Raw genomic sequence first — 23,232 nt, 5'->3', positions numbered from 1 at the left:
CTCTATCTGAACACCTGCTAAGAACATTTATTTAGGTGCAATGTCCAAAACATGCTTTAAGAGACTCCCCTTCACTGTCAAAGTTATCAACAGCTGAGTCTGGCATACATAAAGGGCTAAAGTGAAAAAGTGAGAAGACTCTTTCCATATTGAGCGCTGTGCACAAGTGGGTAAACTCGTCTGGTTTCTGGTGCACAAATGATCCAAGCAGATAATCTCAATGGTATCCTTGTGATATCAAAATTAGATTTATGGTCTTTTTCCTTTCTTTAAATGAAAGCTTAAAATACTTTGATCTGGTGTCCCAGCATACTGTGCAAGTAGTACCTGTGACTTTTGCCCAGTCTCTGATCCTCCTGCTGTTCTCTGAAAATCCAGAGAGGAAGAACTCCATAGAGGAGTGTGTCCAGCAGATCAGGAGAGGTTCTCCTCCCCCTTTACTATGCCCTGGTGAGACCTCACCTGGAATAATGCATCCAGTTCTGGGCTCCCCAGTTCAAGAGCGACAAGGAGAGAGGCCAACGGAGAGCTACCAGGATGATGAAGGGACTGGAGCATGTGCCCTACGAGGAGAGGCTGAGAGCCCTGGGGCTGTTTGGTCTGGAGAAGAAAAAACTGAGAGGCAATTTAATAAATGTTTATAAATATCCGAGAGCTGGGAGTCAAGAGGGAGGGGACAGGCTCTGCTCACTTGCACCCTGTGATAAGGCAAGGGGTAATGGATATAAACTACAGCACAGGAGGTTCCACCTCAACATGAGGAGGAACTCCTTCACTGTGAGGGTCATAGAGCACTGGAAAGGCTCCCCAGAGAGGTTGTGGAGTCTTCTTCTCTGGAGACTTTCAAGCCCCATCTGGATGTGTTCCTGTGTGACCTGTGCTAGATTGTATGGTCCAGCTCTGGCAGAGAGGTTGACTTGATGGTCTTTGAAGGCCCCTTTCAACTCCTAACATCCTATGATCCTATGAACTCATCTCTTCTATAATTAATGGTTTTCTTTGACTTGTCATGACACCCTTAGAATCTTGTCCTCAATCAGATGAATTATTTACTTAAGAGCTAATTAGCAGAACTCTGCACTACAGCAATTCAGTGCTTCACAGTAAATGCAGCTGCACAGTAAATGTAGCCTGCATCTGCTGTGGTGAGACTGCCATCAGTCAGAGTTTAGCTGGTGAAAAAGCCTTGCAGTGAGCACCAAGAGCTGCTAAATGTTTCTGTTTCTTGCAGAATCTCAGCAGAAGGCAAAGGACTTTCCACTGAAAAGCCTTCCCTGTCAATTGTAGAGATTTTAGTTTAAGAGCTGGCCCACAGTCCCATGAACAGTCGTTACCATGTGAATGCAAAGGAGCCTGTTCCTTCAAAATTTATTATAATAGCAATTTTGAGCCATCTGAAATTTGTATGTGCTCTTGAAACAGGCTCAGGGTGACCACTGGAAAGCACCTCCATGATCAGGCCCTCACGTTACAAGCTGTAGGTTGTGACCAGTTTTGAAGTTCTTTTGGCCCCTGTCTTGTAGTGTCCTCTTCAAGCACTGTTCTCTGACCTAGATCCTCGTGAAACACATACACAGAGCTGCATGTACACATGTACACAAACTGCAGGTATTTGAGCTTTGGGCAGAGACTGGAGTCACCTCAGCAGATGGCTTCTCCAATGAAAGAGAGAGACATGCTGTAAATATTAGACTAACACTTGGCTGAAATGTTGTGGCCTGGATCAGGAACAGTGTGGCCAGCAGGAGCAGGGAGGACATTGTGTCCCTGCACACTGCACTGGTTAGGCCACACCTTGAGTCCTGTGTCCATTTCTGGGCCCCTCAGTTTAGGAAAGATGTTGAGATGCTGGAATGTGTCCAGAGAAGGGCAACAAAGCTGGGGAGGGGTTTGGAGCACAACCCTATGAGGAGAGGCTGAGGGAGCTGGGGTTGCTTAGCCTGGAGAAGAGGAGGCTCAGGGCAGACCTTATTGCTGTCTACAACTACCTGAGGGAGATTGTAGCCAGGAGGGGGTTGGTCTCTTCTCCCAGGCAAGCAGCACCAGAACAAGAGGACACAGTCTCAAGCTGTGACAGGGGAGGTTTAGGATGGATGTTAGGAAGTTCTTTCCAGAAAGAGAGATGGCCATTGGAATGTGCTGCCCAGGGAGGTGGTGGAGTCACCATCACTGGAGGTGTTTAAAAAGAGCCTGGATGAGGCACTTGGTGCCATGGTTTAGTTGATTAGATGGTGTTGGGTGATAGGTTGGACTTGATGATCTCTGAGGTCTTTTCCAACCTGGTTAATTCTGTATTCTGTAAACCAGTGCAGTCACCAAAACTTGTAACAGGATGAAAACATAAATCAGCAAAACCATTGGCTAATCAGTTTTGGAAAAGGCTACATAGAAAAAAAGCCTTGACAAATCATATTTAGTGTGAATTCCAGGTGCACTGCATCACAGGCCACCTTATTTTGACTGCTTGTTGAAACAATGTCAATGTCAGCAGACAGATTTCAGCCACACACACTGAAGAGGGGCAGTTTTGCAGAACGGTACTATTAGAAATACCCTTAGGTACCAATCCCTGGATTGGGTCACAATCCCTGGAGGTGTTCAGGAAGAGACTGGATGGGGTGCTTGGTGCCATGGTTTAGTTGATTAGATGGTGTTGGGTGATAGATTGGACTCGATGATCTCAAAGGTCTCTTTCAACCTGTTCTGTTCTATTCTATTCTATTCTATTCTATTCTATTCTATTCTATTCTATTCTATTCTATTCTATTCTATTCTATTCCATCACCTAGCACAAAGGCAGCAGGGTAGGGCAGACATCACTGAACAGCCCTGAAGTGACAAACATTTTTCTCTGAGAGTATGGCCTTTAAAGCTCCCTTGGTTATGGTAAGTAACTCGCTGCTTGGCCCAGCAGTAATAGATTTTAATGAGTGGTCATTGTGTCCAGTTTCTGGCAAAAACAAACCAAAACAAGAGAAATATTAACAGCTCTTTGGCACAGCTTCATTGATTTCTGTTCTGCTATGTGCTTTTTATTCCCTAGTTTTGCATCCTGTGAAATATTACACTGAAACAAGACCAGTGAAACAGTTCCAAAGCTGCTTCATTTGCTCTGTTTCTGAAAACGGTTTCCACACCTGCCATGGAGTCCTAACTTTCCCTCCCTCTGTTCCTGTTGCTAACTATCTTATGTTTTTTTTTAAGCAAAGTGCTTTGGGGCTACAATTTGTCAGGCTTCATAACCAATCCATAAGAGAATTAAAAAGAAATTGGGGAAATTAGATTCAGCAGTTAATTAATTTGATTGTCTGCTACACCCTTCTTATAGTGGGAGTGATGAATGGATGTGTCCAACCTCTTTTCCAGAGCTGTTTGGTACAGTGGACATGTCTGTCCAGGTACTGAATGCTAAAAGTAAGTTTCAGCATGTGTTTGATGCCCTGTGGTGCTAGTAGACTCTTTAATCTCCAGGAGAGAAAAGCCTAAGTGCTGTATGTTTGCAAATATGCTTTTAAGCATGGTGTGGTGGGCTATGCCCATCCTGAAAACTGGTGGGGGAGGGCTTGTGAGAGTTTTTGCCCTCACTGGAGGGCGTTTTCCACCCATGGAAACTGACTTGGTCCCCCCACCCTTGTCCAGCAGGGGTATAAAAGGGAGGACATTGCAGCCATTGCTCTCTTCCTTCTGCTTCGTGGGGATGAAACAGAGTTATTGCATCACTCTCTTCATTGCCTTAAAACTAGTTTTGCCCAACTCCAGGTCTGCACTTCTCAAAGGTCTCTTCCAACCTGGTCTATTCTATTCTATTCTATTCTATTCTATTCTATTCTATTCTATTCTATTCTAAACTGGCCATTAGTGAATTGTTTATAGCCTTGGGATCTCCAGTGCCAGCCAGTGGTCCTGGAATTGTCACTCCATGCCTGTGCTCCTGTACACCACCTCCTGTGTCTCTGCCTCTCAAGGACTCTGTTACCATGTGTTGCTTTATACCACGTCACTGTATTAGAGTCATAAATCTTTCATTTTACAAAGAATAACTGCTCATTTAAGTGATTTGTATATAAAATTATTGCTGTTACAGCTGCACCTAGTTAAACAAAGCTTCAGGTAAATCAAGCAAAGTTCATACAGAGCCAGCCTGATGAGCCTCAATGCCTTGAACAAACTTTCTGCAAAACCTTTTGCTAGTTTGTCAATACCATATTACAAGTCTACCCACTTACCCTGCCAGACTGCTTGCAAATGCACTTGCAAAAAAGCTGTGGCTCTACCTGCCCCATGCATGACTGCTACTGCAGTTCCAAAAGTCACTGGTGGTTTGAAAAAAAATCTCATTAAACCAGCTCATTCTGATGATGGAAGGTGTCCAGAGAAGGGCAACAAAGCTGGGGAGGGTTTTGAAGCACAGCCCTATGAGGAGAGGCTGAGGGAGCTGGGGTTGCCTAGGCTGGAGAAGAGGAGGCTCAGGGAAGACCTTATTGCTCTCTACAACTCCCTGAAGGGAAGTTGTAGCCAGGAGGGGGATTGGTCTCTTCTCCCAGGCAGCCAGCAGCAGAACAAGAGGACACAGTCTCAAGCTGCACCAGGGGAGGTTTAGGCTGGATGCTAGGAAGAAATTCTTCACAGAATTGGCCATTGGAATGGGCTGCCCAGGGAGGTGGTGGAGTCACCATCCCTGGAAGTGTTTAAGAACAGACTGGATGGGGCACTTAGTGCCATGGTTTAGTTGATTAGATGGTATTGGGTAATACATGGTGTTGGGTGATCTCAAAGGTCTTTTCCAGCCTGGTTAGTTCTCTTCTCTCTCCTCTCCTCTCCTCTCCTCTCCTCTCCTCTCCTCTCCTCTCCTCTCCTCTCCTCTCCTCTCCTCTCCTCTCCTCTCCTCTCCTCTCCTCTCCTCTCCTCTCCTCTCCTCTCCTCTCCTCTCCTCTCCTCTCCTCGAGTCTCCTCTCCTCGAGTCTCCTCTCCTCTCCTCTCCTCTCCTCTCCTCTCCTCTCCTCTCCTCTCCTCTCCTCTCCTCTCCTCTCCTCTCCTCTCCTCTCCTCTCCTCTCCTCTCCTCTCCTCTCCTCTCCTCTCCTCTCCTCTCCTCTCCTCTCCTCTCCTCTCCTCTCCTCTCCTCTCCTCTCCTCTCCTCTCCTCGAGTCTCCTCTCCTCTCCTCTCCTCGAGTCTCCTCTCCTCGAGTCTCCTCTCCTCTCCTCGAGTCTCCTCTCCTCTCCTCGAGTCTCCTCTCCTCGAGTCTCCTCTCCTCGAGTCTCCTCTCCTCTCCTCGAGTCTCCTCTCCTCTCCTCGAGTCTCCTCTCCTCTCCTCGAGTCTCCTCTCCTCTCCTCTCCTCTCCTTGAGTCTCCTCTCCTCTCCTCGAGTCTCCTCTCCTCTCCTCGAGTCTCCTCTCCTCGAGTCTCCTCTCCTCTCCTCGAGTCTCCTCTCCTCGAGTCTCCTCTCCTCTCCTCGAGTCTCCTCTCCTCGAGTCTCCTCTCCTCTCCTCGAGTCTCCTCTCCTCTCCTCTCCTCGAGTCTCCTCTCCTCTCCTCTCCTCTCCTCTCCTCTCCTCTCCTCGAGTCTCCTCTCCTCTCCTCGAGTCTCCTCTCCTCGAGTCTCCTCGAGTCTCCTCTCCTCTCCTCGAGTCTCCTCTCCTCGAGTCTCCTCTCCTCTACTCTCCTCTCCTCTACTCTCCTCTCCTCTACTCTCCTCGAGTCTCCTCTCCTCGAGTCTCCTCTCCTCTCCTCTCCTCTCCTCTCCTCTCCTCTCCTCTCCTCTCCTCTCCTCTCCTCTCCTCTCCTCTCCTCTCCTCTCCTCTCCTCTCCTCTCCTCTCCTCTCCTCTCCTCTCCTCTCCTCTCCTCGAGTCTCCTCTCCTCTCCTCGAGTCTCCTCTCCTCGAGTCTCCTCTCCTCGAGTCTCCTCTCCTCTCCTCGAGTCTCCTCTCCTCGAGTCTCCTCTCCTCGAGTCTCCTCTCCTCTCTTCCTATATATCTGAGACTCCTCTGTGTGATACACTGATCAGAAGGCAGACCCTGAGAAACATGGCTACCATGACCTAGGAAGACCATCATGAAGCTTGGTACCCACAGAGGCAGGATATAGTAATAATCAGCACTAGCATTTTATAAAACACATTTTATACCAGGAACTGAAGGCCTTTGTTCCAAGGATCTAAGCAGAGCAAGATCTATTCAGAGCTACGTCTTTCATGAGACCCAACTGGTAGCTGACCTGAGGAAGGTCTTTTGTATTTGACAGCTTAATGAGGGGTAGGGTGGGTTTTTTTGTTTGTTTTTCCCAAATGCATTTTACTAATAAAAAAACAATGCAGCTTCTGCTGGCAAACTTTGCCTCCTCAAACAAGAATACAACCATACAAGTCTTACCATTATGGTGTCTGTTTGTAGTTGCTGTTAGCTATCATGTGGAAAAAATTCAATTAAATTTCATGATGTAGAGGGGGCAGAAGAGTCTGTAGGGTTTTATGCACATTTGCAGAGTAGTTGAGTCTCAGGAAACCAAAGGGTTTGACCTTACATGGCTAATGTGTGCTCAGAACATAGTATATCTGTGTTGTCTTTGTTAAAATTTTACCTCCTACTAGCAGTGAAGAGTAGAAATGTAAAATGTAAAATACCTGCATTCCTAAACAAAATACTACTTCTAGTCTTCAGATGTCTCCAGCTATATATGTGTTTTAAAGATACTTTTGGCTAAGAAAAGGGCTTGGGGTGCTGGTGGATGAGAAGCTCAACAGGAGCCACCAGTGTGCTCTTGCAGCCCACAAAGCAAATCACATCCTGGGCTGCATGAAGAGAAGCACAGCCAGCAGGGTGAGGGAGGTGATTCTCCCCCTCTGCTCCACTCTGGTGAGACCCCACCTGGAGTACTGCATTCAATTCTGGAGCCTCTATTACAGGAAGGATCTGGAGGTGCTGGAATGTGTCCAGAGAAGGGCCACGAGGATGATCAGAGGGCTGGAGTTCCTCTCCCATGAGGACAGACTGAGGGAGTTGGGGCTGCTCAGTCTGGAAAAGAGAAGGCTCTGAGGAGACCTAATTGTAGACTTCGAGTATCTGAAGGGGGACTACAAAAAAGCTGGGGAGGGACTTTTTAGGGTGTCAGGGATTGATAAGACTAGGGGGAATGGAAAAAAACTAGAAGTGGGTAGATTCAGATTGGATGTTAGGAATGTGGTAGGTTGAGAGAGGGCCTAGCTCTCCCTCCCCCACAGAGAAAGAAACCACAGCTAACCCAGTCGGAGAAGCAAAGCTATATTTACAAGCATATATGGAGAGCAGGTTATATATAACACAATATATACAGGTATTTACAATATATATACAGAAATATACAGCAAAGGAAAATAACACAACCAAAATGCCTCCTCCAGAGGAGGGTTCCCCCCTCCCTGTACCCCCCTCTCTCCCCCTACCTCCCTTTTTTCCCAAAAAGGGGTTAGAGAGAGAAAGAAAGCCAGTTAGTAAGGAAAGGAGATGTTATAAAGCTTCAAAAGCCCATGCAGGATTAGTTTTGCTTATCTCAAGGTCAGCTCCAGCTAGTTTGCTGAGAAGCAGGCAGGGAGAACAGGCTGAAACCCAAACTGAGAAAAAAATTCCAACTGCCCTACAATTTCAAGTTGCATTTTGCCCATCCGCCAATGAAATTCATTTAGAATATCTCAGTGTTTTGTTCTAGTACCAAAAACATTCAGCCAGAGTGTTCCCAACACTGCCTTTCTTAAAGGCACAGCCTCAAATGGTCACAAGGAAGAAGTTCTTTGCCCAGAGGGTGGTGAGACACTGGCACAGGTTGCCCAGGAAGGTGGTGACAGCCTCATCCCTGGAGGTTTTGAAGGCCAGGCTGGATGTGGCCGTGAGCAAACAGATCTAGTGTGAGGTGTCCCTGCCCATGGCAAGCGGGTTGGAGCTCGATGATCCTTGAGGTCCCTTCCAACCCTAACAACTCTATGACTCTAAAAAGTGACTGTTGATAAATTCACAGAGGCTGAAGGTCATGAACCTTGCTTTGGTACAAAGTTTCAGGTGGAATAAAGCATGAAGCTTTTAAAGCAAAGAGAAGGGCAATGTTAAGTACAGGAGTGATACCGATGTGTTTCATGCAACTATTTTTATATTCTGTATGTGTACTTAATATTCAGTTAGTTTTGCAAGCAAAAGCCAGTGTCATCATTATCTAACACTCTAAAAATCTGCCTTCTAGTATCAGCAAATGTAATTCAATTTAAAGCAAGTGTTTGGGAGGAAAAAGCAAACCTAAATCTTCAGTTATAAAAGGGGGAAAAAAGCATCTATTTTTATGTATGTGTATGTATATATATATCTCTCTGAGCTTGTTCAATCCACTTCAATTAAACCCATTTAAATGCAATTCTGCAGAGTTCTCCTTCTTTGGAAAAAAAATGAAGTTCTGCATCAGTTGTGGAAGTGATGGGACCACATTGCAGTTTTTCAGCACTAGCAGAGCTGGAGATGGAAAATTGGAATGTGATGAGGTTTCTTAACTTAATGGTTTTCCCCCATCATTTCTAAACCTTTTTAGAGTGGGTTTAGATGGCAGTTTTGAGCAAGAAGATTGTATATTACAAGTGCAAGTTCAAGACTCAGACATTCATTTGAAAGGGGCATCTCAGATTTCTTGGCATTACATAATTAGAAATGATACTGTTGGAAACTTCATTAACATTATGTCACATTTAGTTTTCTAATAACTCCTGGTTTATAAATTTTAACAACTGCCAACCTGCTACAACATTTGAATACCCAGCTCCTGTCTTTATGCTTCACTCATCACTTTATTGTACAGCAAAATAAAGTAGATTATAGGTGGCAGCAATACTATGTATAAAATTCTAATGCAGGTAGGCTTTGGATCATTGATTTTCTTATAAACTAGTGAAATGAACCACAGAAGGTACTGTATGGTTTTGTATAGTCTTGAAGGGTGGAATTTATTTTTTATTTTATGGGGTTTTTTGCCTTCTTGATGACAGTTATACTTTAGGAGTTAAACTGGGGGATGAACAAGCTTGTTTGTAAAGATTAGTGGCATTAAGAAACAACAGGAACTTATAGAGATGCTTAGAAATGCTGATAGTCTGTGGTAAGAAAGTGCTACTTTGGTCTGTGATTTAAGCTCACTTTCAGTCTGGATCTTCAGTGCCACTGGCTGTATGGGTAATAGGCTCAGCTAATTAGCTATGTGAGAGCAGAATTCAGTAACAGTTCAGGATGTGCTACGCTGTGGCAGGAAAGTCCATTTAAAAATAGGGAAAAAATAGAAATGGGTAGATTCAGATTGGATGTTAGGAAGAAATTGTTCACCATGAGGGTGCTGAGACACTGGAACGGGTTGCCCAGGGAGGTGATAGAAGCCTCATCCCTAGAGGTTTTGAATGTGAGGCTGGATGTGGCTGTGAGCAACCTGATGTAGTGTGAGGTGTCCCTGTCCATGGCAGGGGGGTTGGAACTGGCTGATCCTTGAGGTGCCTTCCAACCCTAACAATTCTATGATTCTATGATTGTTGCCAAGGTAGGCTCGCAAAGAAACCTGTGTTCAGAAGCTAGATTAGGTCTGGGTCAGGCCAGGCCCTTCCAAGCCCACATGGGGTTTGTGTGCAGTCAGCACTTCTGCTTGAACAGGGAAGGTGGTGTGCTCTGGCTGCTGGCTCAGAATCTGGTGTGCAGGGTGATTCCAAGCAGCAGCTGCATCAGTGTCTGTTCTTCATGTTCCATCAGTCACTAAGGGTGCTGCTGCTCCTGGTGGGGTGCAAGCAAACCAAGTTTTGCTTGCTTGAAGGTGAAACCCTTAAAGTGTGACCCAGAAAAACAGGGCTAAAGCAGAACTGAATGTCAATAGTCGTCTTCAGTGTTTACAGAGCAGTTTCCCAAGGCAATATAACTGCATTTGTGATTTGCTCCACTTGCAGCAGTATGTGTCTGCTGTATCTCGCTCTTGCCTTTTGTCTGTGATTGTTCAGGGACCTGAGAGAAGAGTGGGTGAGACTGTAGTTAGCTAGTAGGAGACTGTAGGGGAGGGCAGAAGGAAGGATAAAGGATAAAGGTTTTCAATGTAAAGGTCTAATCATATGGTGATTGCACTGGCTACAAGATGGCCAGCTCTGCCTTGAAGTGCTTTGAGGTGAACCTCAAGAATGTGCTGGACCCGGTTTACTGCTGCTTTCTACCTGTTTTGGCTGAAATCCGAACGAGAGTGTTACATACCTGTGCTGTCTGGGTGTATATGGCCACTCGCTCTTCACAGCAATGAGTGTGGAAAATGAATGCATGATGTGGTGGAGTCACCATCCCTGGAGATACTCAAGATGTGGCACTTGAAACCATGGCTTAGTCATGAGGTGTTGGGTGACAGGTTGGACTTGATGATCTCTGAGGTCTTTTCCAGCCTTATTGATTCTGTGATTCTGTGTAGGCTATTACTTGGTGGTAACTCAGGTCTCATTGCCAGCATGGATGGGCAGGTTTGCAGTGGATGTCATTCCCCTGCCCAATTCTTGTGGAAAAAATGTAGTAAGAACTTACAGTTTGATTGTTAAGAGTTTGTGTTTTATAATCCTGGTCTTATTTATACCCTGTTGGTTCATACAGGAGTATTATGTTGTCTTTCTTCCTTTGTGTCCCCCCCCCCCCCCCTTTTTTTTTTCTTTCCTTTTTTCTTTTCTGCGTGGGAAATTGATGCCTGATGGCATTTCTGCTGCATGTAGTCTGTTCAGAGCAAAAAAAACCATTAGGTGATGTTTGAACAAGTAACATCTGTCCTGAGGCTTTAGATATGCTGGAACATGTCCAGAGAAGGGCCAAGAGGATGACTAGAGGGCTGGAGCTCCTCTCTTATGAGGACAGACTGTGAGGGAGCTGGGGCTGTTCAGTCTGGAGAAGAGAAGACTCTGAGGAGATCTTACTATGGCCTTCCAGTATCTGAAGGGAGCTACAAGAAATCTGGGAAGGGACTTTCTAGGATGTCAGGGAGTGATAGGACTGGGGGGGATGAAGCAAAACTAGAAATGGGTAGATTCAGATTGGATGTTAGGAAGAAGTTCTTTGCCCAGAGCGTGGTGAGACCCTGGCACAGGTTGCCCAGGGAGGTGGTGGCAGCCTTATCTCTGGAGATTTGAGGCTGGATGTGGCTCTGAGCAACCAGATCTAGTGTGAGGTGTCCCTGCCTATGGCAGGAGGGGGTTGGAACTAGATGATCCTTGAGGTCCCTTCCAACCCTAACAATTCTATGATTCTGTGTCTGATCCAGGTCACTGCATAGGTAAAGAGCTGGTATCAAGTGGAAATAGCAGCAAAGATGTTTAAACTCTCTGGATTTTACTTTCTTTCTGATGATAGAGATTTTGCTTGGCTTACAATTACTTGGAGATTCCTTCATCTTCCTCTGATTACATCTGCAAAGCCCCTTTACATTCTCTAGTGTGAAAAAAACCAGTGTTCACTGTAGCTGAACGTTGTGAGCTGCCTGCTGTATTTTGCCTGCAGGATATTCTGAGACAACGTTTTGTTTCCTCGGTGGGATCACAGGTTTGAACAACCTCTCCAGGGCCCAGCTGGACTTTTTTCGTCTTAACTCCACATCTGCATCTTAACTCTTGAGCCTATTTACTTGGGCTTCCCTGAGGCTTTTATTCTCTTGAAAACAGTATCAAGTCATTAAACATTTTGAAAACCCTTTTTTTTTTGGTAAGAAGTAACTTTCAGTTTATGAAGATGGATGTTTTATCCACCACTGGTGAATCGAGTTACAAGTTGAAATTTGACCTTTGACCAATTTTTCTTTCTAATATATGTTGCTGTGCTTGTCTTTTATATTAAATACAGGGTGAAGACAAGAAAGTACCTGAAAAGACTCTTCATGCCCCTGTGTCACCTCCACCTGTACCTGACCATATGAAGTGCAACATCCTTAAAGCTCAAGTGGAAGCTGCTTTTAGAGTAGGCACCCAGGTAACATGTTTAATATTTTGCATTTCTAGATTTGGCATAGTTTACACCAGTTTTTCACATCTCATAGTTCCTAAGTAAGCATCTTATTTAATCTGAATTATTCACCTTGACGTGGGTTTCTCTAGCTGCTCAGCAGATTATTCAGGTAAGTCAAAATGGTTAAGTTGATTGAAGAAGGAAGTTTCTCCAAGTGGACATGATTAATACAGCCAATTGAAGCTGAGAAAATAGAATCATAGAATCCTAGAATCAATAAGGTTGGAAAAGACCTCAAAGATCATCAAGTCCAACCTGTCACCCAACACTTCATGACTACTAAACCATGGCACCAAGTGCCACATCCAATCCCCTCTTGAACACCTCCAGGGATGGTGAAGAGACCAACCCCCACCTGGCTACAACCTCCCTTCAGGTCTCCCCTGAGCCTCCTCTTCTCCAGGCTAAGCAACCCCAGCTTCCTCAGCCTCTCCTCATAGGGCTGTGCTGCAAACCCCTCCCCAGCTTTGTTGCCCTTCTCTGAACATGTTCAAGAGTCTCAATGTCCTTCTTCTGAGGAGCCCAGAACTGGACACAGGACTCAAGGTGTGGCCTAACCAGTGCTGAGTACAGGGGCACAATGACTTCCCTGCTCCTGCTGGCCACACTATTCCTGATGCAGGCCAGGATGCCACTGGCCTTCTTGGCCACCTGGGCACACTGTTGGTTCATGTTCAGATGGCTGTCAAGCAGTACCCCCAGGTTCCTCTCTGCCTGGCTGCTCTCCAGTCACTCTGTCCCCAGCCTGTAGCACTGCATTTGGTTGTTGTGGCCAATGTGTAGAACCTGGCACTTGGATGTGTTCAATCTCATGCCCTTGGCCTCTGCCCGTCTGTCCAGCCTGTCAAGGTCCCTCTGCAGAGTCCTCTACCCTCTAACAGATCAATACTTGCTCCTAACTTGCACTGCAAGTATTCCTCCAGGGTTGTAATCCTGTCCCTCTTTGACCCAATCTGACATATCCTGCTGCCCAGTATATCTAGACAACTAACCAAGTTATCCTCTGCTCAATTCTCTCTCTTGATGCCAGTTCTAAATAAAATGCCTGAAATGTCCTGCCTTCTGGCCCTGTTCTTAAGATTCCAATTTCTCATCTCTTGTTTTCTGTGCTGTTGTATTTCAAGTTAAAAGGCAGCCAGGGCAAGAAGTATATCTAGGTTCTGTAAGCCACAGTGTGTATTCCTGGGGCTGTAGCACAAGTCAAGCTGATTTTCCTCATGTACACCAGAGTTCTCCCTTTATTTCATGGTATCACAAAATAAAAGATGAGGATTTGCTCCTCTCTGCTTTGCAAAAGGAATAAGAAAGATTGTCCTGGGCACATGCTATTTGAAATCAAACATTCTTCTAAAGGCCCAAAAAATCCGTGGTCTGACTTGTCCTTTATGAAAGTTTGTTGAGCATCTTCATTAGACATGAGAAAACTATTGCTGCCATATAGTATCACATCCAAAATTACCAAACTGTTGCTCAAAAATATTTGTATCAGCTCTTTCTAAGCAGTAGGAATATTATTCAATACCATATGCTACTAACATCAGGATGTGACAAGATAATGAATACACCTCCTGCATGCAGTGGAAGCAGAAGCTGTCACTTGATAATTCTGAGAATGGAGTGAATGTTAGCAAGTGGAAAATACAGACAGGGACAGAAATTTTTCTGTAGTTTTCACAGGATCACAGGATGTTAGGGGCTGGAAGGGACCACTAGAGATTATCAAGTCCAACCCCCCTGCCAGAGCAGGACCACAGAATCTAGTACAGGTCACAGAGTGATGCATCCAAACAGGTTGTGAGAGTCTCCAGAGAAGGAGAGTCCACAACCTCCCTGGGCAGCCTGTTCCAGTGCTCTGTGACCTTCACAGTGAAGAAGTTCCTCCTCATGTTGAGGTGGAACCTCCTGTGCTGTAGTTTATTGTCCCTTGTCCTGTGTTTTCTTTCTTTGTGGTATAGAATAGAACAGAATGGTATAGAATGGTATGGCGTGGTATAGAATAGAATAGAATGGTATAGAATAAAATAGAATAGGATAGGATAGGATAGGATAGGATAGGATAGGATAGGATAGGATAGGATAGGATAGGATAGGATAGGATAGGATAGGATAGGATAGGATAGGATAGGAGTAAACCAGGCTGGAAAAGATGTTTGAGATCATCAAGTCCAACCTATCACCCAACACCATCTAATCAACTAAACCGTGGCACCAAGTGCCTCATTCAGTCTCTTCCTGAACACTTCCAGTGATTGTGACTCCACCACCTCCCTGGGCAGCCCATTTCAACAGCCAGTCTCTCTTACTGGGAAGAACTTCTTCCTAACATCCAGCCTAAACCTCCCCTGGTGCAGCTTGAGACTGTGTCCTCTTGTTCTGGTGCTGGTTGCCTGGGAGAAGAGACCAGCCCCCGCCTGGCTACAACCTCCCTTCAGGTAGTTGTAGACAGCAAGACGGTCTCCCCCAAGCCTCCTCCAGGATAAACAGCCCCAGCTCCCTCAGCCTCTCCTCCCAGGGCTGTGCTCCATTGGCCTTCTTGGCCAACTGGGCTAGACACCAGCCCATGAGAGAGCCTTGAAAATTAATGATTCTAATGCTTATGATTTAAAAAATAAACCAGGGAATTTTTGCAATACATTTGAAAATACATTCTGGAAGATGATCTCTGCACTGCTTCGTTTCACAATTATGCTGAAGAGCTGATTAACACATTCCTGGGGGGGGGAAACACCATCTCCCATGGCTATAGTCCTGACTTAGAGACTGAAAATGTGTGCGTTTATAACGCTGATAACTGAGCCCTGTGTGCGATTGGGAGTTATAAAGTGGCATGAAACTAACACGAGTGCCTTTGCTTATTTGGTAAGGATGGAAATATATAAGTGCCATTCTGCTAGCTGCAGAATCAATCTACTCTGTGTGTGTGTGTGTGTGTGTGTGTGTGTGTGTGCATGAGAAATGTGAGGAACCTGTGGTTTGTACTGGGCATGCCATACAGATCTGGAGCAAATGACTAGTGTTTCACAGTGTACCTTTCAAACTGTGCCACAGGGATCTGTCACCTTCTAGCTGGCAGACTGCATATCACAGTTCCCACATAATTAAGCTCCAGGGAAGCATTACACACTGTGAAGCAACTGACCTTTTTTTTCTTTTTTTTCCATTGAATCTAGATTCTTCATTCAAGAGGGAGTGGTATAAAGCAGCAGTGAGGAGCTGCCAGAATACAAAAGACCAGATCTCTCTGGCATCTAAAACTCCTCTGCAGCTTGAATAAGTCAGTGCTGATATGCTGTGATTGAGCAGACAACTTGTTAGTATCACAGAGTCCCTCTTGCCAAGCAGTTCATGGCCCAGCTGATGGAGGAAAAAACCTAGCGAGTTTCAGTTTCTATTTATATCCACTTGGGCTCCAGGCAAATCCTAATTATCCTGATAATTAAGCACAGGCTCCTGAGCCTGTGCATAGCTCTCTCATGGAGAATTTTTCATTTGATGAGCAGTGTGTGTTGTGCTCCAGAGTTTGTCTTCTGCAGGTGGTGTTTGTATTCTCTACCTGTTACCCAAGCTTTCCTAAAGTCTTGGGTTGACGTAAGTCTAGCAGGTAAACAGAGGGGAAGGGACTGAGATTCTCTTTCTGCTGCACCTGATTTTTGCGTTGCTCACATTTGTTTGTTTGTCTGTCTGCTGCCAGAGGAAGGCCAAGGTAATTTTCAAGGTACATTTTTCAGTGCAGTTTACAGAAAATAAGCAGACATGACATATCACCCAGCACTTCCTCACTGAACATTATGGGTTATTGTCTGCCTTCAGACCCCTGTGGATTATTGTTATGGCTGGAAGTTGAGGCATAGGAAGTTCCATGTAAACATGATGAGAGAGTTTAGGCTCAAGGTGAGGTCTCTTCTCCCAGGCAACTAGCACCAGAATGAGAGGACACAGTCTCAAGCTGCACCAGGGGAAGTTTAGGCTGGAGGTAAGGAGAAAGTTCTTCACTGAGAGAGTCATTCGCCATTGGAATGTGCTGCTCAGGGAGGTGGTGGAGTCACCGTCCCTGAAGGTGTTCAAGAGGGGATTGGACGTGGCACTTGGTGCCATGGTCTAGTCATGGGGTCTGTGGTGACAGGTTGGACTCAATGATCTTTGAGGTCTCTTCCAACCTTGGTGATACTGTGATACTGTGAGGGAAAAGTGGTGGGGAAAGGTAGTTCGCAGCTGGGGAGGTATTTTTCAAAGCATATGAAATCCCTTGATTCCAAGTCCAGGTGTATTTGCCACCTAGTTCTAGAAAAAAATTCACTGTCTTTATGTGAGCTGGGTCTCTGGAGGCTTACTTGCTTAAAGGGATCTGGATTCAAATCCTAATAATGTCATGAATGAAAACAGAGTAGGTAAGGGGAAGAGACTTGAGGATTTACACTCTTACGTGATCTTTCTTATAATAGGACTTACACAAATCCTGCTGGATCCCCAGAGGAGTTCTTAGCTTTCCCTGGATATTAACTTAAGTACCGTGAAAGGATCAGCTTTTCCAACATTTTAACCAATTTCCACCATCAATTAGATGCTGCTTGCTTCCCTCTCCTCCTTTCCTCCCTCCACCCATCTTTATTCACAGCACAGAGTTCTTGCACAGTTTGACAGTCTTTGCACAGAGATCAGAACTGCAGTAGAACGGGTCACAGCTGAGGTGTTCAGGCTGTGGGGGAAGCTTGCACAGCTCCTTTATATACGTGATGCCTTCCTTGCCAAAGCTGTTGCTGTTAGTCACCAGCTTGGATGAGCAATATACTCTCTGGTGTATTTCAAGCTAGGTAGAAAGAAACAAGTGTGCTGGGACTCTTGAGTGGAACAGCAGTGAGCACAACATCATGTCAGTTATAATTGCTTGTAACAATGGGATTTAAAAATGACTCAGCTTCCAATTCTCTGTGTTCAGTCATACAGGGAAGCAGGTTTGCTCAACTTTATAAGTGAGGCTACAGGAAATGAAGGGTGTCAGAGGTATAAAAATACAAGATTTGGAACATGTGTGGGCCAGGATGATCAATACATGATAGATGAAAGCTCATTAGAAGTGTGCCTGCAATGATACCTCTATGTCAGGGAGGGAGCTGAGGAGATGATGTGATAGCCTTGCTAAAGTACAGAAGGGAACAGAGGATTTAGACACCCAGAATATGGGAAAAGGGAAACATTCAGTTCCTTGCCTGGGATCCTGGATGCAAATGTGGCAGTGGTATCATAAGGCTGTAACAATGCATTGTGGATGTGTCAGCTCTGTCTCATAGCTGGCATGTGTGTAAGTGCTGGGAACTCAGGAAGTAGAAGGCCCTTGCAAGGATATGTAGAGAGAAAATTAGAAAGGCCAAAGTTCAACTAGAACTCAAACAGGCCAGTGTCATTAAAGATAATAGAAAGTGCTTTTATAAGTATGTTAAATGAAGAGCTAGGGAGAATGTCCACCCATTACTGGGTGTGGAACCTGGTGACCAAAGACAAGGAAAAGGCTGAGCTGCTGAAGGACTCCTTCACCTCAGTACTTGTTAGTGATACCAGTTGCTCCATGAGGGTTCAGCCCCTGAACCTGGAAGACATAGAAATGGGCCCACAATCCAGGAGGAAAGGACCAATGGCCTACTGTGCCACTTAGATGGGTAGAAGTCTCTGGGACCAGATGGGATCGACCCGAGGGTCCTTAAGGAGATGGCAGATGTGCTCTCCAAGCCACTCAACATTCTTTGCCAAGAGTCTTGGCTAACTGGGGAGGTCCCAGTTGACTGGGGCTAGCAAATGTGGTGCCAGACTACAAGAAGGGCCAGGAGGATGATCCAGAGAACTACAGGCCAGGAAAGGTTATGGAGTAGGTCATCCTGAGTGCTGCCACATGGCACATACAAGAGAACCAGGCAATCAGGCCCAGTCAGCAGGGGTTTATGAAAGGCAGGTCCTGCCTGACTAATCCTTCTACAACAAGGTGATCCTCCTAGTGGATAAGGGAAGGGCTGTGGACATCATCTCCCTGGACTTCTGTAGAGCCATTGACACTGTCTCCCACAGCATTCTCCTTCAGAAACTCATGGCACAAGGCTTGGATAAGTGCAGTCTGCTCTGGATTGAAAGCTGTCTGGATGTCTGGGCCCAAAGAGTGGTGGTGAACTGAGCTAATTCTGGCTGGCACACAGTAACTAGTGATGTCCCCCAGGGTTCAGTACTAGAGCCTGTCCTCTTTAATATCTTTATTAATGGTCTGGATGAGGCAATTGAGTGCACCCTCGGTAAGTTTGCAGATGACACCAAGCTGGGTGGCTGTGCTGATCTGCTAGAGGGTAGGGAAGCTTTACGAGGAGATCTGGACAGGTTAGACTGATGAGCCAAGGCTATGTGTATGAAGTTCAACAAGGCCAAGTGCCAGGCCCTCCACCTGGGTCACAACAACCCCATAGTAAGCTACAGACTTGGGGGTTTGTGATTGGAAAGCTGAAACTTGGAGAGTGACCTGGGTGTACTGGTTGATAGTCGACTGAACATGAGTCAGCAGTGTGCCCAGGTGGCCAAGAAAGCCAATGGCACCTGGCTTGGATTAGAAACCCTGGTGGCCGGCAGGAACAGGGAGGTCATCATCCCGCTGTGCTCAGCACTGGTGAGGCAATACCTTGAGTACTGTGTTCAGCTCTGTGTCCCTCATCACAAGAAGTTCATTGAAATGCTGGAACATGTCCAGAGAAGGGCAACGAGGCTGGATAAGGGCCTGGAACACATCACCTGTGAGGAGCATCTGAGGGAGCTGGGGTTGGTCAGTCTGGAGAAGAGGAGGCTGAAGGGAGACCTCATTGCTCTCTACAACTGCCTGAAGGCAGGTTGGAGTGAGGAGTGAGCCAGCCTCTTCTCTTTGGTGTTTGATCTCCTTCTATGATCAGGTGACTGCCTGGTGGATGTGGGGCAGGCTGTGGATGTAGTCTACCTGGACCTCAGCAAGGCCTTTGACACCGTCCCCCACAGCAAACTCCTGGCCAAGCTGTCAGCCCATGGCTTGGATGGGAGCACACTGCAATGGGTTAGGAACTGGCTGGAGGCTGAGCCCAGAGAGTGGTGGTGAATGGTGCCACATCCAGCTGGCAGCCAGTCACCAGTGGTGTGCCCCAGGGATCAGTACTGGGCCCCATGCTCTTTAACATCTTTATTGATGATCTGGATGAGGGCATCGAGTCCATCATCAGTAAATTTGCTGACGACACCAAGCTGGGCGCAGGAGTTGATCTGCTGGAGGGTAGAGAGGCTCTGCAGAGGGACCTCGACAGGCTGGGCAGATGGGCAGAGTCCAACAGCATGAGATAGAACACATCCAAGTGCCGGGTTCTGCACATTGGCCACAACAACCCCATGCAGTGCTACAGGCTGGGGTCAGAGTGGCTGGAGAGCAGTCAGGCTGAGAGGGACCTGGGGGTGCTGGTTGATGGTAGGCTGAACATGAGCCTGCAGTGTGCCCAGGCAGCTAAGAGGGCCAATGGCATCCTGGCCTGCATCAGGAACAGTGTGGCCAGCAGGAGCAGGGAGGTCATTCTGCCCCTGTACACTGCACTGGTTAGGCCGCACCTCGAGTCCTGTGTCCAGTTCTGGGCCCCTCAGTTTAGGAAGGAGGTTGACTTGCTGGAACGAGTCCAGAGAAGGGCAACGAAGTTGGTGAGGGGCTTGGAGCACAAGCCCTGCGAGGAGAGACTGAGGGAGCTGGGGTTGCTTAGCCTGGAGAAGAGGAGACTCAGGGTTGACCTTATTGCTCTCTACAACTACCTGAAGGGAGGTTGTAGACAGACGGATGTTGGTCTCTTCTCCCAGGCAGCCAGTACCAGAACAAGAGGACACAGTCTCAGGCTGCGCCAGGGGAGGTTCAGGCTGGATGTTAGGAAAAAGTTCTATATAGAAAGAGTGATTGCCCATTGGAATGGGCTGCCTGGGGAGGTGGTGGAGTCGCCATCACTGGAGGTTTTCAGGAGGAGACTTGATGGGGTGCTTGGTGCCTTGGGTTAGTTGTTTAAGTGGTGTTGGATTGGTTGATGGGTTGGACGCAATGATCTTGAAGGTCTCTTCCAACCTGGTTTATTCTATGTATTCTATGTATTCTAACAGGACCAGAGGAAATGGTTCCAAGTTGCCCCAGGGGAAGTTCAGGCTGGATGTTAGGAAATATTTCTTCACAGAGAGAGTTATCAAACATTGGAATAGTCTGTCCAGGGCACTGGTGGAGTTACCATCCCTGGAGGTGTTTAATCAGCCTGTGGACCTGGCACGCAGGGACATGTTTTGATGTTGAACCTTCATTGCTGGGTCAAGGATTGGATTGGATGACCTTTGAGGTCTCTTCCAACCAGAGGGATTCTGTGATTATGTGTGATTCTGTGATGAGACTCATACTGTTAATTATGGTGATCGGTAGGAGCCCTGCCGTAGCCCAGGAGATAGATGGTGCCAGGCCCTTTCAAGAAGGAGAAAAACAGCAGTCTGTTCCCAAGAGACCTAACCGTTATGCTTTTCTGCATGAAGGGATACAATTGACATATTATATCATCAAGGTACTTTTACCTGCTCAGGGCATTCTTCCTGGTGATGAGATCAGCCAGCAATTACTGTGGCTGATGACAAAAAGGTTGATAAAGAACTGAAAAATCTGATATGCTTCAGACCTCCTTAGTATCATTACAGAGCTGGAAGGAGCCAAGAGAGGGAAGTATTTCCAGGCCACTGCAGTAAGAGTGATTGCTTCCCCACCTTCAAAGATCTCTAAACATGTGAAAGCTATGTTGCTCTCCCTTCCTATCTGCATTTGAGAACTTTGTGAAATTGCTAAATGAGAGATATCAAATGTTTCACATGAGCCTTCCAGGCCCTCATTTCTCTCAGATGGGAACCAGACACGTCACCTTGGCTGCAGTGATCAGATTCTTTGTGAAGTCTTTTTTTGCTTATTTAAGATATTCCTGTTGTGGATCAGAAGGGGTGAGAGCTACAGCAATTCCTCTTGTGATGGAATAGAGTGTACTAGCTCCCAAGGTGCTTGCTTGAGGTTTGAAGAACAGTGTCTGCCTTGTGCAGTGCCCCAGTGAAGGCTCACCAGCCTACAGACCCAGCCAGAGCTAGTCATCTGAGTAGAAGCACAGAAGGCTGTGGACAAAGTTGTGTCTTCCCTGTTTTCTCCTACTTGGTACACGCTCAGTGAAACCAGCTCTCATTTGGAGGTCCTGTACCCCATCATCTTGGCACCAACACTTCCTTCAAGGAGCTGCTGCTCACTAGGCAAACCCAGCCACCAGGGCTCATGAATTCATATGGGGAGTTGCTCCTATGGGCCAGAAAGTGTTTCCACCCCTTGCTGGGAAGCTCAGCAGGGTCTGATGCAGCATCCCTGGAGCATTCCCCGCTTCTTCTAAGGCTCCAAGGGACCTGGCTGCTGGGACAGCAGCAGAGGTGGTGGTTGTTCAGGGGTTGACTGAAAAGCAGTCTGAAAACTGTTGAGATCATAGAATCATAGAATCAATAAATTGGAAAAGACCTCAGAGATCATCAAGTCCGACCTATCACCCAGCACCTCGTGACTAACTAAACCATGGCTTCAAGTGCCACGTCCAATCCTCTCAGGGTGAGACTGGATAGGGTGCTTGGTTGCATGGTTTAGTTGATTAGGTGGCGTTGGATGACAGGTTGGAGGTGATGATCTTGAAGGTCTCTTCCAAGCTGGTTTATTCTTCTCTCTTCTATTCTATTCAGCCTGGCAGCCCATAGGTAGATCACTTAGGGTATTGCTTAGAAGCTTTTCTCCTCTTTTCATCTTTCAGTGAAGCTAGTATTTCTTAGCAATAGCATCTATCTACAAAGAAAGCCTGTACAATAGCTTTTTTTTTTTGGTCCAGGCATGTTTCTCATCTTGAGTATGACAAAATAATGCTCTATCTTGGTTTCTAACACCATACAGAAAGTTGATGGCATATGAAATTGGAATACTAATAAGCTTTCTTGTGCTCTGAGCAGATAAGAAAAGAGAATGACATTGTGTGGATGGATTAAATGGATTGACCTTTAATTTTGTTTGGTTAGCAATCTGGTAGCCAGAAGAGCCAGCTTGTTTCTCTTTGGGTAATTATTAAATGGATCTGCTTATGTCTAAATGAAGTTTCCAGGTCTGCTACTCCATGGTGGGTTGAAATTTCCCACCCCCCACCCCCCGCCCCCCGCCCACCAACATTAAATTTGCCAGACCAGCTTAGTTGGAAGCAACTAAAAGCTGTATTTACAAGCAAAACTGCAATGGGATGCAATGAATATGCACAAAATATGCAGTATTTACAATATTTACAGGTACTTACAATTAATGAACAGCACAAGTACCCCTCTGGCCAAGGACCAGGGGAAGCTACTAGCTTCTCCCTCCCTGCCTCCCCCTTACCAAGAGGGACAAGAGACAGAAGCAGAGAAGTTAATACCAGTCACAACAAAAGTAGTGCAGCCAAGGTCAGTAAAGGCAGTTAGTATCTCCCAGCCTGAGGAAGGGAGAAGAGAGAGAGATTATTTACCAAAGTAATTCTCATGGTAGATACCTCTCCAATGGGACTGTTTAGAACTATCATTATTTTCCTTTTTACACCCAATAGTGATTTATTTACCTTTTACTACTTTCTGTTCAAGAGCTGTGAAACTACCACATACTCCCAGAAACGTCTCTTCTCAGAGCAGCAACCTCTGGCTGAGCAGCCTTAGTTAAGGACATCTGAGCAGCTCCATGCTTCTGCCTCTGTTCTTACACAGCTCAGTGCTGGTCTTTCTGTGGGTAACAGAGCCTCTATTTGGCTCTCCCTATATGTTTCTCATCAGGTAACTCCTGTTAGCCTTGGCTGCACTCTCATGTTCCACTGATGGAGTGCATCCTACATCCCACATGTACTTGTTTTCAAGTGTAGGCAAACCATCTGCAAATTAAATTGTGTGAGTTGTGTGCAAGTGTGCAACTTTGGGGTAACATTCACATCCTTTCAGTAAGGCTGAAGAAGCCTTCGTGTGGTTAGTGAGTCTGACATGCAGAGTTTTAGGAGGAAGAAGAAAAGAAACATGATGTCCCCTGATAAAGTAAGGTCAGCAAGCCAACAAGTAAAGCAAGGTCAGTCAGTACAGATCCTGATGGCTGAAGCCCTTTGCCAAAATGGTTGCAGGTATAACATTTTCCTATGTTTATTCATCCATAGG

General features: G+C 46.2%; 1 protein-coding gene across 1 annotated transcript in view; it reads left to right on the top strand.

Annotated features, from left to right (window-relative positions):
- EPB41L4B (erythrocyte membrane protein band 4.1 like 4B) overlaps nt 1-23,232 on the top strand; it is a 200,057-nt gene that overhangs the window by 129,184 nt on the left and 47,641 nt on the right. Inside the window, exon 18 of the mRNA XM_054164396.1 lies at nt 11,842-11,967. Within this exon, the coding sequence (XP_054020371.1) occupies nt 11,842-11,967 (126 nt within the window). The remainder of the gene's footprint in view (nt 1-11,841; nt 11,968-23,232) is intronic.

The sequence above is a fragment of the Dryobates pubescens genome, chromosome 9 (genome assembly GCF_014839835.1).
Source record: "Dryobates pubescens isolate bDryPub1 chromosome 9, bDryPub1.pri, whole genome shotgun sequence".
NCBI classification, from domain to species: domain Eukaryota; kingdom Metazoa; phylum Chordata; class Aves; order Piciformes; family Picidae; genus Dryobates; species Dryobates pubescens.
Note: the sequence above shows the minus strand (reverse complement) of the source record. Positions and strands in the feature narration are given on the sequence as shown.